Source organism: Nerophis ophidion, linkage group LG08 (genome assembly GCF_033978795.1).
Source record: "Nerophis ophidion isolate RoL-2023_Sa linkage group LG08, RoL_Noph_v1.0, whole genome shotgun sequence".
Classification (NCBI taxonomy): domain Eukaryota; kingdom Metazoa; phylum Chordata; class Actinopteri; order Syngnathiformes; family Syngnathidae; genus Nerophis; species Nerophis ophidion.
The window spans coordinates 48,260,341-48,277,912 of NC_084618.1; the positions used below are offsets into that span (position 1 = coordinate 48,260,341).

The following is a 17,572-nucleotide window of genomic DNA, read 5'->3' on the forward strand; positions in this document are numbered from 1 at the left end:
ATAACTGATGAGTAAATAATATAATGTGTAAATTGATTTTGATAAATTATTTAATGTGACAAATATTATTGAATTGTTTGAATTGGACAAGAAATGTTAAGAAAAAAATGTTTTAACGCCAACATTTTTGAGTCAGAAATTGTGGAATTCCATGAATGTTTAGCATTTTATAAATAGATTGCCCAAATGTATTGAATGACTTGAATGGTTTAACATAGGTGAGAAATGTGAACGTAATAGAAAAAAATATCATCATTTTTTAATTAACATATTAATTCCACGTAACTGATCACAATGCACAGTTCAAATACAATATAAATTAGATTTTAACATTGTTTTCGACAACCTCTTCTCAAAAAATAAGACATGATTGTTTTGCTGCGCTGTAAGTAAATTATACATATGTATTTTTGAGCATTAAATTGCTATTATTTCACAATATTGATTTATTAATATCATGCCAAGAGAGAAAAAAAATGAAGCTTTTAGGGGCTAAGTGTCAAGCTTTCACACACCCAGTTCTTTGCGTTTTGCGCTTTGATCTAATTGACTGAGCTCAACTGTCTACACTGTTCAACAGCAACACAAAAAGGCACAGTTAGGTAGGCCAACCAAACACACTGCTGGAAGTACTTATTAAGATCGAACGGCAGCAACTAAATTGGAATGTACTGTATGCATTAAAACACATTTAGGACTAGAGATTTTTGAAGATGCGTTGTCTTTTGACCAGGAGAATAGCCCCTTTATTGATGTGGATGTTTGACATTAGGAAATAATAACCACTGATCATTTCAAAACAATCAGTCAATTAAAACACTCATTTTTAAAGTTTGCAAATACATCGAAAGATGCTAATATAATCCATTTCTAATGGATAAAGCTTTGGCCTGGACAAGAGGTCATCAGGTGGTCCCCAACGTTCACCGAGTGTTTCGACCCTTAACCACAACACTCTCCGGTTGGTGAGTCAGCAGTGATTGGCCAGATCACTGCTCCTCTCATCCAGGCTTCCAGCTATTGTCCTCTCTTTTATGCCAGAGCCAACAGGAGGCTTTCTCCGCCGCTTCTCCCAGCCTACGAACGGCTGTTTTTCTCAAGTGACCTCTCAATCCGACCTTTGTCATCATATTCCACACAGATTGCGCAGGGAATCCTCGACAACCAACTTCCACTGTCATCAGCCATGCTGTCCACCCCTTGTCCCGGCAGTTCTGGACAAGTTGTTGGTACTTTGTTCTCTTCCTATCTGCCACTTCCTCACATCCCTCCTCCCACGGGACAGTAAGTTCCACCAGGATGATTTTCTTTCCCTCTGGGGACCACATAACTATGTCTGGTCTCAGAGTGGTGGACAGTACCGCATCTGGGAAGAGGAGCTTCCGCCCCAGGTCGACCTCCATCAACCCATCTCTGGGCCAACTGCAGGAGGTTTTGGTTGGCTTGGCCTTGGACAACTGATGTATGACCCTCTTTCACGAAGGTGATGGTGCTCAGCAATGGCTTTATTTTGGCTGGGTGTATCTTTCTCCTCTCTTGCTTCAAGATGTCTGCAAGCATTGCCAACACCTTGTCATGGCACCACCTGTATCTTCCCTGGGTCAATGCTGTTTTGCACCCAGACAGAATGTGCGCCATAGTTCTTTTACCGCCACACAACTTGCAGAGCGGGTCCTCCCTCATTCCCCACCTATGCAAGTTGACTGGGGTCGGCAGGGTGTCGTATACTGCTCGAAGCAGAAATTAGATACGAAACGGCTCCAGCCTCCACAGTTCACTCCACGTCACGTTCCTCTTGGGAACCTTCCACCTTGTCCAGGCACCTTGGGTTGCGAGCTCGATGGCTTTAGCTCTTCTTCCTTCTTCCTCAAGGTTTCGAACTTCATCCTGAATCAAGGTCCTCTTTTCCCTGGGAGTGGAGTTCGACCACTGCTGGAAATCTGATGTTCTAGACCCTGTCTTCCACTGCAGAGGCTTCCGATGGTATCTTTGGTCCTGAGAGATGATTCTGCCTGGGCAATAGCAGTGCTAGCGGCCCACTTCCTGCCAGATCTTGTTCTTATTCCAGCTTCTCTGATCAGCCGATCTTGGGAGTCCCTGTACGTCAGGGAAAGTCTGCATTTTGCGACCTTAAACTCCTCCAGAACTGAAGACAGGGGGAGCTGGAGCTGACCCGACCTTATGTAGAGCCCCATAGATGTAAAGCTCGGGGGTATTCCCAACCATTTCCGACGGTGCTTGTTGAACTTCCTCTCCAACCCTTCAACTGTTGTTATCGCCACTTCGTACACGGGGAGAAGCCACATAAGTCTTTGGAGTAGGCCATACAGGTGGATCCAGCACTTGTATTTCCCAGGCAGACCAGACTTGTCAATCCTTTCCAACCATTCTTCAACTGGATTTTCGGTGCTGGAGATGCTGTTTTTATCCGTCATGGAATCATCATACCACTTTCCAAGGCATTTAATAGGGTTCTCTTGGATGTTTGGGATTGCTTCCCCCTGAACAAGCAGCTTGAACTTTCCCGTTGTTTTTCCCTTTTGGATCACCAGACACCTTGATTTCTTGGGCTTGAAGATCATCTTCGCCCAAGTAGCCATACGATCCAGTTCCGCCAGGACCCATCTCGCCTGCACGTGAGTTGGTGTTATCACGGTAAGATCATCCATGAATGTCCTGATTGCTGGTTGTTGACTTCCTGCTGCAGTCTTTGGTCCTCTTGACTTTATGATCGCTGCAGAGATGATCAGGTTCATTCCCATGACAAACAAGATGGGAGAGATGGTGCACCCTGTCACTATTCCCTTCTCCACTGGCTGCCATTTAGTTGTGAACATGACTGCTTGGAATCGTAGCTTGATCTCTCCCAGGTAGCTGGTGATCATCCCCTGGATGTGATGTGGGATGTGGTAATGGTCCATAGCCACTTGGATCACGTTATGGGGAATTGACCCATATGCATTAGCAAAATCAAGCCAGACTACTGCTAGGTTGCCTTTCTTCTCCTTTGCTTCTTGGATAAGTTGGCTGAGGACACCTGTATGCTCCAGGCACCCGGAGAACCCTTCGATACCGCCCTTCTGGATAGAGGTGTTAATATATCCATTCTGGGTCATGAAGGAGCTCATTCTTTTGGCCAGCACTGAAAAGAAGATTTTCCCCTCCACACTTAGCAAGGAAATGGTTCGGAACTGGCTGATCTGTGTGGATCCCCGTTCTTTCGGCACAAAGCCCCCTTCTGCCCTTCTCCAGCTTGTTGGTACGGTTCCTTTGGCCCATATAACCCGCATAAGCTTCCACAGCCTATGTAAGAGCTTAGGGCATTTCTTGTATACTTTGTAGGGTATACCGCTGGAACCTGGAGCAGAAGCTGATCTTGCGTGCTTGACAACCTCTTGAACCTCTCTCAATGATGGATATTCTGTGCTGAGGGAGGATGTTGGTGGACTGATGGTACCAAGCCCAAGATTTTCTGGTAGGGCATCGTTTCTTGAAGGGTCACTGAATGTCTCTTCAACAAACTCCTCCACCTCCTCCTTAGAACTTGTTAGAGTCCCTGACCTCGCCTCTCCCAAAAGTGACTGGTTGAAGCGATAGGGGTATTTTATGAACTGGGCTCGTGCAGTTTCCTGCCTTTTCCGCCTCTGCCTTTGCCCTTCAGCTCTTCTCAGCCTGATGAGCTGCTCGCGGAGGCTGGCTGTCAGTTCTTTTATACCTTCCTTTTCTTCCATGCTTGCCAATTTGAATTGCTTTCTCAGGGTTTTAATCTCCTTCTGAAGTTGTTTGATCTTTCTTTCTCTTCTGTTTTCCTGCTTTCCTAGTCTGGCTTTGTTCTCTCTCCTTGGCACTGTTCCAAACCGCTCTTTTGCCAAGTTGTAGGTGATGGCTATGAGTGAATCCACCTTCCTTCCTACGGAACCTGCTTGAACCATTTCAAGCACCCTTTCCAGATCTTCATCGAGCATGGACCACTCCTTGGTCTCGCTCATCTTAGGCCACTTGATTCTTTCCTTCGTTGGCTGGGATGGGCTTTCTGGGATGGCATTTGAAGTTGTCCTTGTGGGGTTTTGGGGGATTGCAAGCACTGAGAGATCTCTAGGACTATGGTTTGCTTCCTGCCTAGGGTTCTCCTGCGTCTCACCAGACTGTTCGTCTGAGCGGTGTGCCTGTGTCCGTTATTGATAAGATTCAAAGTAAAAAAACATAAGTTTGCAAAAAAATTGAGAAGTGTATTTTAACACTTTAAGTTGGGATTGGTAATTAAATTTTTACCATAAAAAGCCCCATAAAATAGCAAAACAGGTATGCTGAGTCATTCCTTTCCTGCTGATGTTTGTCATCCATTAATAAATTGCGTGTTATATACCGTAAAATTAAAAGATGCAAAACTACTCCAATGTCCAATCCAGTCGATATGTGTATAATCAATAAATATATATATATATATATATGTTAAATCTCCTGACGATTGAGGGAACCTCTCACGAAACAGTTCTGTAGAGATGAAGTAGTCTTGTGATTTTTCCCACACATACATATATATATATATATATATATGTGTATATACATATATGTATGTGTGTTTATATATATTATTTATATATATATATGTGTGTGTGTTATATATATATCATTTATATATATATGTGTGTGTGTTATATATTATTTATATATATATATATATATATATATATATATATATGTGTGTTATATATATATATTATTTATATATATTTATATATATATGTGTGTGTAATATATATGTATGTATGTATTTATTTGTATAAATATATATATATATATATATACATCTATGTATATGTATATATATGTATGTATGTATGTGTATATATATATATATATATACCAACTTCGTCACGTCCGTTGTGTCCTTGAGCAAGACACTTCACCCTTGCTCCTGATGGGTGCTGGTTAGCGCCTTGCATGGCAGCTCCCTCCATGAATGTGTGTGTGAATGGGTGAATGTGGAAGTAGTGTCAAAGCGCTTTGAGTACCATGAAGGTAGAAAAGCGCTATACAAGTACAAACCCCATTTCCATATGAGTTGGGAAATTGTGTTGGATGTAAATCCCTTTCAATCCATATTCAATTGAATGCACTACAAAGACAAGATATTTGATGTTCAAACTCATAAACTTTATTTTTTTTGCAAATAATAATTAACTTAGAATTTCATGGCTGCAACACGTGCCAAAGTAGTTGGGAAAGGGTGTGTTCACCACTGTGTTACATCACCTTTTCTTTTAACAACACTAAATAAACTTTATGGTAACTGAGGAAACTAATTATTGCAGCTTCGAAAGTGGAATTATTTCCCAGTTTTGTTTTATGTAGAGTTTCAGTCGTTCAACAGTGCGGGCTCTCTGCTGTCGTATTTACGCTTCCTAATGCGCCACACATTTTCCATGGGAGACAGGTCTGGACTGCAAGCAGGCTAGGAAAGTACCCGCACTCTTTTTTTACAAAGCCACGCTGTTGAAAAATGTGCTGAATGTGGCTTGGCATTGTCTTGCTGAAATAAGCAGGGGCGTCCATGATAACGTTGCTTGGATGACAACGTATGTTGCTCCAAAACCTGTATATAACTTTCAGCATTAATGGTGCCTCCACAGGTGTGTAAGTTACCCATGCTTTGGCCACTAGTACACCCCTATACCATCACCGATGCTGGCTTTTGAACTTTGCGCCTAAAACAATCCGAATGGTTATTTTCCTCTTTGTTCTGGAGGACACCACGTCCTCTGTTTCCAAATATAATTTGAAATGTGGACTCGTCAGACCACAGAACACCTTTCCACTTTGCATCAGTCCATCTTAGGTGAGCTCAGGCCCAGCCAAGCCGGCGGCTTTTCAGGATATTGTTCATAAATGGGTTTGGCTTTGCATAGTAGAGTTTTAACTTGCACTTACAGATGTAGCGACCAACTGAAGTTACTGACAGTGGTTTTATGAAGTGTTCCTGAGCCCATGTGGTGATATTCTTTACACACAGATGTCGGTTTTTGATGCAGTACCCCCTGAGGGATCAAAAGCACATAATATCATCGCTTATGTGCAGTGATTTCTCCAGATTCTCTGAACTTTTTGATGATTTTACGGACCGTAGATGGTAAAATCGCTGAATTCCTTGCAATAGCTCGTTGAGAAATGTTGTTCTAAAACTGTTCGACAATTTGCTTACAAAGTGGAGACCCTCACCCCATCCTTGTTTGTGAATTACTTAGCATTTCATGGAAGCTGTTTTTATACCCAATCATGGCACCCAACTGTTCCCAATTAGCCTGCACACCTGTGGGATGTTCGAAATAAGTGTTTGAAGAGCATTCCTCAACTTTATCAGTATTTATTGCCACCTTTCCCAACTTCTTTGTCACGTGTTGCTGGCATCAAATTCTAAAGTTAATGATTATTTGCAAAACATAAAATGTTAATCAGTTTGAACATCAAATATGTTGTGTTTGTAGCATATTCAACTGAATATGGGTTGAAAATGATTTGCAAATCCTTGTATTTCGTTTATATTTACAGCTAACACAATTCTCCAACTCATATGGAAACGGGGTTTGTACAACCCATTTACCATTTAATTCAATGTGTGGGCATTGTTTAACATGTGTATTCAACATTATAACAACATTAATAAGTCAGAAAAGTGGAAAATTATTATAGCTCTTTTTATTATCTAACACCGGTAATTAGGGCTGCCAAAATGTGATTCATTACAAAAAAATAATGCGATAATTATTGACAATTTTGATTAATTATCCAATGTATTTTGCCCGTACGAGCTCTTTTACCTTAACTGCTCAATGATCAGGTCAATGCATACGTCAGCACAAACATGAGTGAAGGGCTTCGAACTTTTGGGCTCGCTGTTAAATTTCACTCTGAAATACAGCCTGAGAAAAGTTTAGATACAACTGCGACCAAGTTTTGTGCAAATAAATGACGTGCATTGATTTGGAAATGTTAAAAAAACATTCCTGGATGACATTCTTATTGTAAATTTGCATTTGCTCAAGCTAATTTCAATAATGAACGTGAGTAATTATTTGTGATTAATCATGATTAATCAAAATTTCAAAATGTGATTATTCTGATTTTAAAAATTCATCCTCTGACAGCCCCAATAACTTATCTTATGAATTATTTGCATATTTAAAATATGCGGAGGAAAGAAAAAAGGCCTCCTGTGCTGCACTTCGCACACCATTTCACATACAGAAAAAACGATCTGAAGCTGAATGAATGAGCATCCAGTAGATTGAACCATTATTGAGCAATAAAGTAGTAAAAACAACAGATGTTTCTGTTGTCCAACTGTGATGGGTTTTCCCTGTTTTCACTCCATCAGAGACAACATGGGAGAGACCTTCCAGTGTACCCGGGACTCCAAAATCCTCCTTGCGCCACAAGAGCTCCTTGCAAGCAGGTATATAGAAGTGCTACTGCGCCTTTCGTGTCGGAACATTTCTATCACTGCAGCTTCCTCATCTCTTTGTGACCCGAGGTGTTGAATTGTACTAAATTTCCACTATGGGCACAAAGCACCCTCTCATTTACACCACACACGCACACACACACACACACACACACACACACACACACACACACACACACACACACACACACACACACACACACACACACACATTATATATTTATACACACACAGAAACAGACGCTTCCTGGATCACATTTTATCAATAGTGTTAACCGCAGAACTACTGGTTCCTCTGTCAGTCTTTTTGCTCTTGTCTCCTTCTGAAGACTGATTAACACGGATACATTAAGAGGATTGTAATATGTTTCCCACTCCACTGCTCAAAAATGCTCCCATTCATCGTTATTAGTTCAATTTGAAACCATGATTGAGATCCATAAATCGATATGTAATATGACATTAATCAAGGAAAAAACAGGCCAATGCAACTTTTGTTGCAATTTATTCCTTACTTTTTATTTTTATTGATATCAAAGTAATTTTATTTAGGTAAACAGAATAAAACCTCACCCAAAATATAGAAAATACTGCTCTTTAATTTGTGCATGATAGTTAATTATTGTGACTCATCTGCTTTTCAATGACTAATGGGTTTAATTCCCTTGCAATGTCAAGGTGCTTTAGTTTGATTGGTTTGAATTGAGATTTTCTAGAAACCTTTGACAATGCATAGATAATACTGCTGTCAAAAAGCTCCTTATTGACGCCTTGTGCAGATTTGGCTATTTTTGGAATTCCGCCAAACCATCAAAAAATTAAGCAAACTTTTATGGATAGTATCGCCTTTGCATCATTAATAGCTCGTAGAAGGATTTTATTGGAGTGGAAATCACTGTTTGGCCTCAAAACCTTTCTATGGCTTAAGGACCTCATGTTTCTCTTAGATTTAGAGAAAATGAAATATAATCTGAGGGGTACACCAAAACAATTTAACTTAACCAGGGGCTGCATAATTAGTTACATAGCTAAATTAAAGACACTATAGGATAAATGTGACACCCACTGTTGACAATCACCCTTTCCACTTACCTCAAGTCTTTTTTTGTTGTTGTTGTTGTTATTCAGTGACCTTGAATGGGATTGTGCTGAAAATTTAAATTTTCCTGAAGGAACTCTCCTGACGGAATAAATAAAGTATTATCTATCTATCTATCTATCTATCTATCTATCTATCTATCTATCTATCTATCTATCTATCTATCTATCTATCTATCTATCTATCTATCTATCTATCTATCTATCTATCTATCTATCTATCTATCTATCTATCTATCTATCTATCTATCTATCTATCTATCTATCTATCTATCTATCTATCTATCCATCCATCTATCTATCTATCTATTCTCTGTATGTTTGTGATGTTTATTTTTGTTGTTACTTTTTTTTCCCCTTTTAGTCAGTTAGTGTGATTCTCTATCTGCTTGTGGTGAAGAGGAAGGCAGTACATTGCTACCCACTGTGACTGAAATGTAGGACGGGGAAGAGGAGGGGGTGTTATTATTTTATTTTTAGTATTATTTTTTTCTTTCTAAAAATGATGTGTTTTTGTTTTTTTTGGGGGGTGGACAAAAAATGTGTCTGTTTTTCATGATTTAAGGCTATATAAGTAAACATTGATTGTTTGATTGAGTACCTTTATTATGATTTCCCTATCAAATGAAAAAATAAATATTAAAAAAAAGCCCCTTATTAGTTTGAAATAGTTACAAAACAAATGTTTTGTGCTTTTGTTCGTATAGCATCTTCAAGTTAAAATGAGTAATACGCTTTTGTTGAATTAATTATTAAATATAAATGAAAATAATATTAGTGATACTTACTAAACGGCAACGTGTGTGATTACTCATGAGTAAAATTTGGGGAAATAATGTTTTGTATATATTTATACATATGAAGACTTATTATATATGTACACTTATTTTGCAAAAAGACAAAACTGATATAAAAGAAAATACTTCAATACTTGTGTCCACAGTGAATGGAGTGAATGGTGGGAGTTTGGAACATCCACACAACAGTCTGATCCGGAAAAGCAGTACAGAGCCACAGGTAAACATCAAGTATATTATCTACAGTACTTATCAACATCACAAAAAGTTCAAGAAATATATTTTACTTGTCTGCCAGACAAGCGGTAGAAAATGGATGGATGGATGTTCTTCATATAAATGATGGTAATGCATTAAAGATCTATTTACAAAAAGGTCACTTTAATTAAAGGGGTTGTTTGCAACCTTTACAGAGATACCTAGAGAGTGTTAACTTTCCAAAGTTTTGCAAGCATTATATCCCGGCCACTTACAGCTTTTAGTACGTAATGATGTAAATGTGTAATGTTACACGTGCACGCGCATTGCTTTCTTGAGTTTTATGTTACGAATGGGTCGCATGTCTGCTGAGGTCGTGTTTCCAAGATGCAGGGGGAAAAGGCAGGAGGCAGCATGACGTTAAGAATGAAGATTTATTTCAAAATACGAGGTACAATACAAACTCACCGAACTGCCAACTTAGCCTAGCATAGCGGCATGGCGTAGCAATGACAAAACTTAGGAAGTAGCATGAGGCCAAACGTAACTTGTCGCGGAGGGCGAAAATGACCAAAGAGGGCGCTGAAACAGAAATAGACAATAAACTAAGGATAATGTTACCAAACTAAACCTCAATACATGACCAGGGCAACAAGATTTCTCATTGTGTCTCATTGGGTTGAGTTTTTTTCTTGCCCTGATGTGGGATCTGAGCCATTGTGGCTTGTGCAGCCCTTTGAGACACTTGTTATTTAGGGCTATATAAATAAACTTTGATTGTAACGTACACTTTTGCTTTTTGCGACAATGTTGCGAATTACGGTTGTGGAAGTCGCTTCCTAGCGGTTCCACTGACAGACACTTCACAGGATCCAAGCGTGCAGGTTTTAAAAGAGTTTTAATTATCATATATTTTTATCCAAAGTTTTTCTCTCTCAGTACGTGACTTTTCAGTCATGTCCGTATCCTCTCTCTCCTCCTGGTCCCTGCTGCTCACTTTTACAGACAACAGATGATTAGATTAACACGTACCTCCTGTGAAATCCAACCACCTGCTCGATGGTGCTCGTCCTCAGCACCCTGGACAGCGGCGGTGACTTTTGCTCCTACAGGCAGCGCTGACTACACCTCCCTCCACAACGTTTTAAAAAAATAATCTATTTAGTGGGAGAATATACATACCTGGGCACAAACGCTAGAAAATCCTTGGAAGGCAGTAAGAACTGCAGACTGAAATGCCCATCCATCCATCCATCCATTTTCTGGGGATGTAGTAATTGAAATCGCATGACACACACACATATGATTTACTTCTAGGGATGTAACGGTATCAAAATCTCATGATACAATCACAATGTTAAGGTGACGGCACAATATTATTGTGGTATAAATTAAAATAAAAGCTTGGTAAAAATGCCATAGTGCGTAAAATGAAGTGGCAATATTGTTTAGGATAAACACATGTACTGGAATTGAACACATATAATGCTAAAATGTTGTAATTATATTTTTTACTGCAAACAAGTATTTATAGGTGCAGATAATTGTACAGGAACATTACTGTTTCAAGCAAATATTTGAAAGAATAACTCAGAGTTGATGTCTTTAAAGTAACATTGTAAACATCCAGTGTAACATTAGTGGATTTTTTTTAAGTCAGTCGGGAAAATGTTAAATAAACTAAAAATTTAACTTGTAATAATGTAATTACCTCACAAACTGATGTTTGGTTTCGCTGCCTTCAAATATATTTTCAGTGTAACGGTGTGAAGAATAGACTCCAGCTCCCCTCCCCCATTACATCAACATACAAGCACTTGAAATATAGATTAATTAATTGAGGATATATCAAGTACTGTAGCTTTTTAATTTACTCTTATTTCCTACGTTTTAACTTTTATTTAATTTATTTTTTGTGTTTTTACACCGTGCGGTACACCGCAACCGGCAGTAACTGTGTTGTTTTGGAAATGCTTGAAACACAAGTGGCACACTTCGGTTTACAGATTCCAGACTTTCTTACCACCGCCAAAGAGGTTATATTTTGGCCTGAGCTTGTTGTATCTGTTTATCAGCAACATACTGTAACTCAACCAGTTATGGAATTTAATGTCTAAAAAATTGTCACAAATATGGCTTGGTATCTTAAACTTAATCTCCTCTATGGTCTCACAGTGAACGCAGTCTGAGCTCTCTTAAGGATCTGTAACGCAAGGAAAGTAATGTTAAAGAAATTTCAAGCTGACTTTTCTCGTAATGATTCTTTTTAAACTTTGGTATTCTCAGCTAAATATCATCTCTATTAAGATGAACTCAGGAGCTTATTTTTCAATGAAGATAATTACTACTAATGTGTTTCCACATCAAATAGTCCCCTCCTCTCTTTTTAGAGATGCTGATGGCAATTAAAGCAGATTAATCTTTCCCACACTATCTGTTCCCGTGATCGTAATTAACAAGGCAGTCTGGGTACTGCAGCTATCTAACATCCACCCACCACTTGGTTTCACTTTGTCGCTTTGTTTTACTCTCTTCCTGCAGTCATTGAAACAACAACAATTGTCATCTCCAGAGAGGACCTTTTTTTTCCTCTATTCTCTGTTTTTGCATGATTGAGGCTATGAAGTCACGCAAACTCTTCATGTTTTTATTTTTTAATTTTCTGGCCCCTTCATACAATAATCTGAAATCAATGAGTAAATGGTCATGTTCTTCTTCAATCTTAATTGCTTCCAGAAGGTAATGTCTCATACATAACCCCAGTTTTTAATAGTGAGGAACAAAGTGTAATAATACCCAACATAGACATACTGTAGCAAAAATAAAGAGGTCATATTATGATGAGCCCCACACTTTTTTGTTGTCTACATAATATATAATGGTAGTTCTTTGGTCAAGTGTTTGCATTATTATGTTTTATAGACCATTTTGAAGCTTCTTTCTGACCGTCTCTTTAGAATGCACCATTTTGTTGGCGGTCTTATTCACGTGCCTCCACTTGGACTGCGTCTTCTCCTCGTCCGCACTGTTGTAGTTTTTACTGCTTCCAGATGGAGTCTACTGACAGATACTGTATATACGCTGTTTTGTATTAGAAATGGCAACACCAGAGGATGCATGTGCATGTACTGCCCCACAACAAGAGGATAGCGGAAAAAAAAGGAGCTTATCGACTGCAATGTCGGACTAAAATGGCGGACTCGCGCAAAGTTCTTAGGGTAAAACATTACCATTGATAGAGATATCAGCTGACGTTACATGTTGGAAAAACATCATAAACTTCAAACGACTCCTTTAGAGGAAGTATGAAAAACAGCAAGATTGTTTTATAAATATCTCCCGTTATTGTTTATGTTCAAATCTTCGGGACGTATGCAGATCCCAAATACACAAAAACAGGTGCCAATCGGTAAGAAAAGTTGGTTTTGAATAATAGGACCCATTTAACACAAATATCAGACTATGACTATGTTGGAGGATATTTTAATGTTTTTAAATTAAAAACAACATTTGGTTTTATATCAGATAACAGAGGTTCTGACCCAGCATCACCAAAGTAAGTTAAGTTCTTACTGATTAGAAAACATAGATCTATATCTGTCAGTTAGTCAGTCAGTCAGTATAATAGTTAGCAAAATAACAAAAAAAGTTATGGGTGAATTTTCATAAAACTTAGAAATGAGATAAGGAACAACTAATTCTCCCTTTTGCATGTATGTGTTTTTTTAAGCGCTTAAAGTTACACAAGTTTCTCTCATTGGTATTCTCCCATCCAGTTTGTCCTGTACTAGGTTCAGAAACAATTATATCAAACATTATATTACAAAATGAGGTTATTTAAGGTTCATAACGCTTTAATATGTTGAAATAACTGCTTTTAAAAAGTTTATTTTATATACTTTACATATATAATACAATACTATACAATACAATACTGTATAGACCAGGACTATTTAACTAGCATCCCAGGGACCAAATACGACCCCTGGAATGACAACATATCCCTGAGTTCAATTCAGTTCAAAACTTAAGAGACAACATTTTTGCAGCAAATTCTTAAAAAGGCTAAATTGCTCCTGTTGTGTAGAGGAACTTTGACCACTGTCCACTAATGAAAGATCTTTGCATTGAAATTTCAACCTTACTAGCAAATGTAGAACACCGGGGTCCAAACTTGTGATTTACATAAATAAGGCGTTCCTCAAGGCACCCCTTTAAGTCCTCTCCATTTTTTGGCATTTACACTTTTTTTCTTTTTTTCATAATGTGATTTATGTATCTGAGGTGTTGCTGTAGTTTACTTCAGATACAGTCAGTAGTCATTTGTTCAACTTTTTAGGTAAACCAGTGGTCTTCCTTTAGGTTCCATTTTAGGTCCTGTCTTTTTCATCATTCGGGCTATTCAGCTGGTAGCCCGCGAGTCCAGTTCAAAAAACTTGGGAGGGATTTACATTTTTTCAACAGACTCTTAAAACATCTAAAGTGCAGTTATAAAGATGATTTTAAACTGTTTTTTTCAGAATGAGTGCTCCTGTAACAAAATAAATAGACCAAAATCAAATACCTACTGTAGATAATATACATAATAAGGATAATAGTGATCACAGAAGTACAGCCCCCAGTTTTGATTGATTGATTGAAACATTTATTAGTAGATTGCACAGTACAGTACATATTCCGTACAATTGACCACTAAATGGCAGCATCCGAATAAGTTTTTCAACTTGTTTAAGTCGGGGTCCACATTAATCAATTCATGGTACAAATATATGCTATCAGCATAATACAGTCATCACAGAAGTTAATCATCAGAGAATATACATTGAATTATTTACATTATTTACAATCAGGGGGGTGGGATGTGGAGGGGGTTGGGGCGGGGCGTTAGGTTCGATTGCTATCAGCACTTAAGTCATCAACAATTATATCATTTGAGAAATGGACATTGTAACAGTGTTGGTCTGACTTGGTAGGATATGTACAGTGAACATAGTGAGCTCAGAAAGCACAAGAACAAGTATATACATTTGATTATTTACATTTGATTATCAACAATCCGGGGAGGTGGGATGCGGTGGGGGCAGGGGTTTAGACTAGGGTTGTAGTTGACTGGAGGTGGTCTTTTAGTGCGGTTTTGAAGGATAAAGATGCACTTTCTTTTACACCTGTTGGGAGTGCATTCCATATTGGTCCTTAGCTTTCTGGATATGTGGTCCCAAAAACCGTCAAATATTCCTAGTAAAGACACTACAAACATAGTACATTATAAATCAGAATATTTATTGTCCACCGATGTGGGAATTTTTTATATTCCTCATTAACACAGACAGACTCTAAAAATACAAACATTGTCGTATATAAAACATATACCGTAAACTCCAGACTATAAGCCGCCACTTTTTTCCTACATTTTGAACCCTGCGCTATTAAAGACGGAGAGGCAAACTTATGGATTTTTCTTTCCTGGCGGCAGTAATAAAAAATAGTTAAAACAAGCAAAAACACTGACAATGTGTTTTATTGTTTGTGGTGTGGCGCCATCTTTTAGACAAGTTCACTCCTTGCAGGCACTGCAGTGTCCTTCCATATAATGGTAGTACTTTCAACCGGTAGTGCAATGCTATTCAGTCTTCCAGCCGTCCATAGTGTTTCTACTCGTATGGATTCTTCATTCATCACTCCAAGCAAAGTTTGTAAGTCTTATAATGTAATTAAAACTGTTCATATTTACTTAATCGTCATGTGTGATGTCTGTAGGAGTGTTTTTATGCATATTTGTACGTGCTATGTAATGACGCTTGCGATGTTAGCATTGGCTAATATGCTAACATGTTTACGAGGGTCAGTGTTAGTATTATTAACTTACAAAGCCATTCTTTTTGCGTTGTTTCAGTTTCACAAATTCCTCAGTAAATCCACCAAAACATCGCCTTGGAGTTATTGAGTCTGTTTCGGTTAGTAGAGCAGCAACTTGAGGGTTCCTGGTTCGATCTCTGGCTACCGCCATTGTAGTCACGTCCGTTGAGCATGACACTTCCCCCTTGCTCCGGATGAGTTGTGGTTAGGGCCCTGCATGGCAGTTCCCGCCATCAGTGTGTGAATGTGTGTGTGAATGGGTGAATGTAGAAATAGTGTCCAAGCGCTTTGACCTTGAAGGTAGAAAACGGTTATACAAGTATAACTCATTTACCATTTGTGTTTGATCAGTCGTTTTACTGCAGTGTTACAGACATCGTTTGGATACAGTTAAGGTATGTAAATAAAAATGTACAAGACCGTTCTGGGTAAATAACTCGTTGGCAACATACAGTCACGATCAAAAGTTTACATACACTTGTAAAGAAGATAATGTCATGGCTGTCTTGAGTTTCCAATCATTTCTACAACTCTTTTATTTTTTTGTGACAGAGTGAATGGAGCACATACTCGTTGGTCCCAATAAACATTCATGAAGTTTGGTTCTTTTATGAATTTATTATGGGTCTACTGAAAATGTGACCAAATCTGGTGGGTCAAAAGTATACATACAGCAACGTTAATATTTGGTTACATGTCCCTTGGCAAGTTTCACTGCAATAAGGCGCTTTTGGTAGCCATCCACAAGCTTCTGGCAAACTTCTGGTTGAATATTTGACCACTCCTCTTGACAAAATTGGTGCAGTACAGCTAAATGGGTTGGTGTTCTGACATGGACTTGTTTCTTCAGCATTGTCCACACGTTTAAGTCAGGACTTTGGGATGGCCATTCTAAAACCTTAATTCTAGCCGTATTTAGCCATTCCTTTGCCACTTTTGACGTGCGTTTGGGGTCATTGTCCTGTTGGAACACCCAACTACGCCCAAGACCCAATCTGTGGACTGATAATTTTAGGTTGTCCTGAAGAATTTGGAGGTAATCCTTCTTTTTCATTGTGCCATTTTAAAGTACCAGTTCCACTGGCAGCAAAACAGACCCAGAGCATAATACTACCACCACCATGCTCGGTGGTAGGATTGGTGTTCCTGGGATTAAAGGCCTCACCTTTTCTCCTCCAAACATATTGCTGGGTATAGCGGCCAAACAGCTACATTTTTGTTTCATCTGACCACAGAACTTTCCTCCAGAAGGTCTTATCTTTGTCCATGTGATGTCAGATGAAACAAAAATTGAGCTGTTTGGCCAAACTTCATAAATGTTTTTTGGGATCAACAAGTATGTGCTCCAATTACTCTATCACCCCAAAAAAAAAAGAGTTGTAGAAACTATTGGAAACTCAAGACAGCCATTACATTATATCCTTTACAAGTGTATGCAAACTTTTGATCGCTACTGTATATATTTACAGGTTATAGTCCGGTGCGGCTAATATATGGAAGAAAAGAAAAAAAAACTAAAATTTAGTGGCCTCAGTTTATATCCCGGAATACTCTATAGTCCAGAAAATACATTAATAGACACAATAAGAACAGAGGTAGGAATTAACGTCAAGATAAATTAAGATCCCAAAAGGTGTGCCAAAAGTTACATGCAGTACAAAACCACAAAGGACAGCAACACTCAAAAACATGAAAAAGCTTTACACTGCTCAACCCTGTCCACACACACACACACACACACACACACACACACACACACACACACACACACACACACACACACACACACACACACACACACACACACACACACGCGCGCGCGCATACACACGGTAGCAAAGGCACCAGTTAGAAGCTAACAGAGCTCACCACCAAAACAACTGTGCTAGTGTGTATATGTGTGTGAGTGTGACAGTGTGTGCATGTGCAGGAGTCATGTCTGACATGGAGGATGGAGGCTTTGACGAACTGTCTCTCCTCTCTCTACAGTGTCCGGGATCAACGTCGCCCACCAGGAAACAGAACAAGGAGACCACAGTGACGGTGAGTGGGAACACTTTCCATGAACTACCCTTAAGCCCCTTCAGTAGATGTGAAAGGTCACATTTAATACCAAGAGGGGAGCCACATTTAATTTCATCTCACATTCTTTGGAAAGAGT

General features: G+C 38.8%; 1 protein-coding gene across 10 annotated transcripts in view; it reads left to right on the plus strand.

Moving 5' to 3' along the window:
- Nucleotides 1-17,572, plus strand: part of LOC133557865 (growth arrest-specific protein 7-like) — a 168,887-nt gene that overhangs the window by 92,938 nt on the left and 58,377 nt on the right. For 4 of the 10 annotated variants that reach the window (XM_061908743.1, XM_061908741.1, XM_061908739.1 and 1 more), the window contains 3 exons: nucleotides 7,376-7,453; nucleotides 9,504-9,577; nucleotides 17,401-17,454. In XM_061908743.1, the coding sequence (XP_061764727.1) occupies nucleotides 7,376-7,453; nucleotides 9,504-9,577; nucleotides 17,401-17,454 (206 nt within the window). Of the gene's footprint in view, nucleotides 1-7,375; nucleotides 7,454-9,503; nucleotides 9,578-17,331; nucleotides 17,455-17,572 lie in introns of those variants that run through there. The other 6 variants (XM_061908746.1, XM_061908745.1, XM_061908748.1 and 3 more) reach the window with 4 other exon arrangements.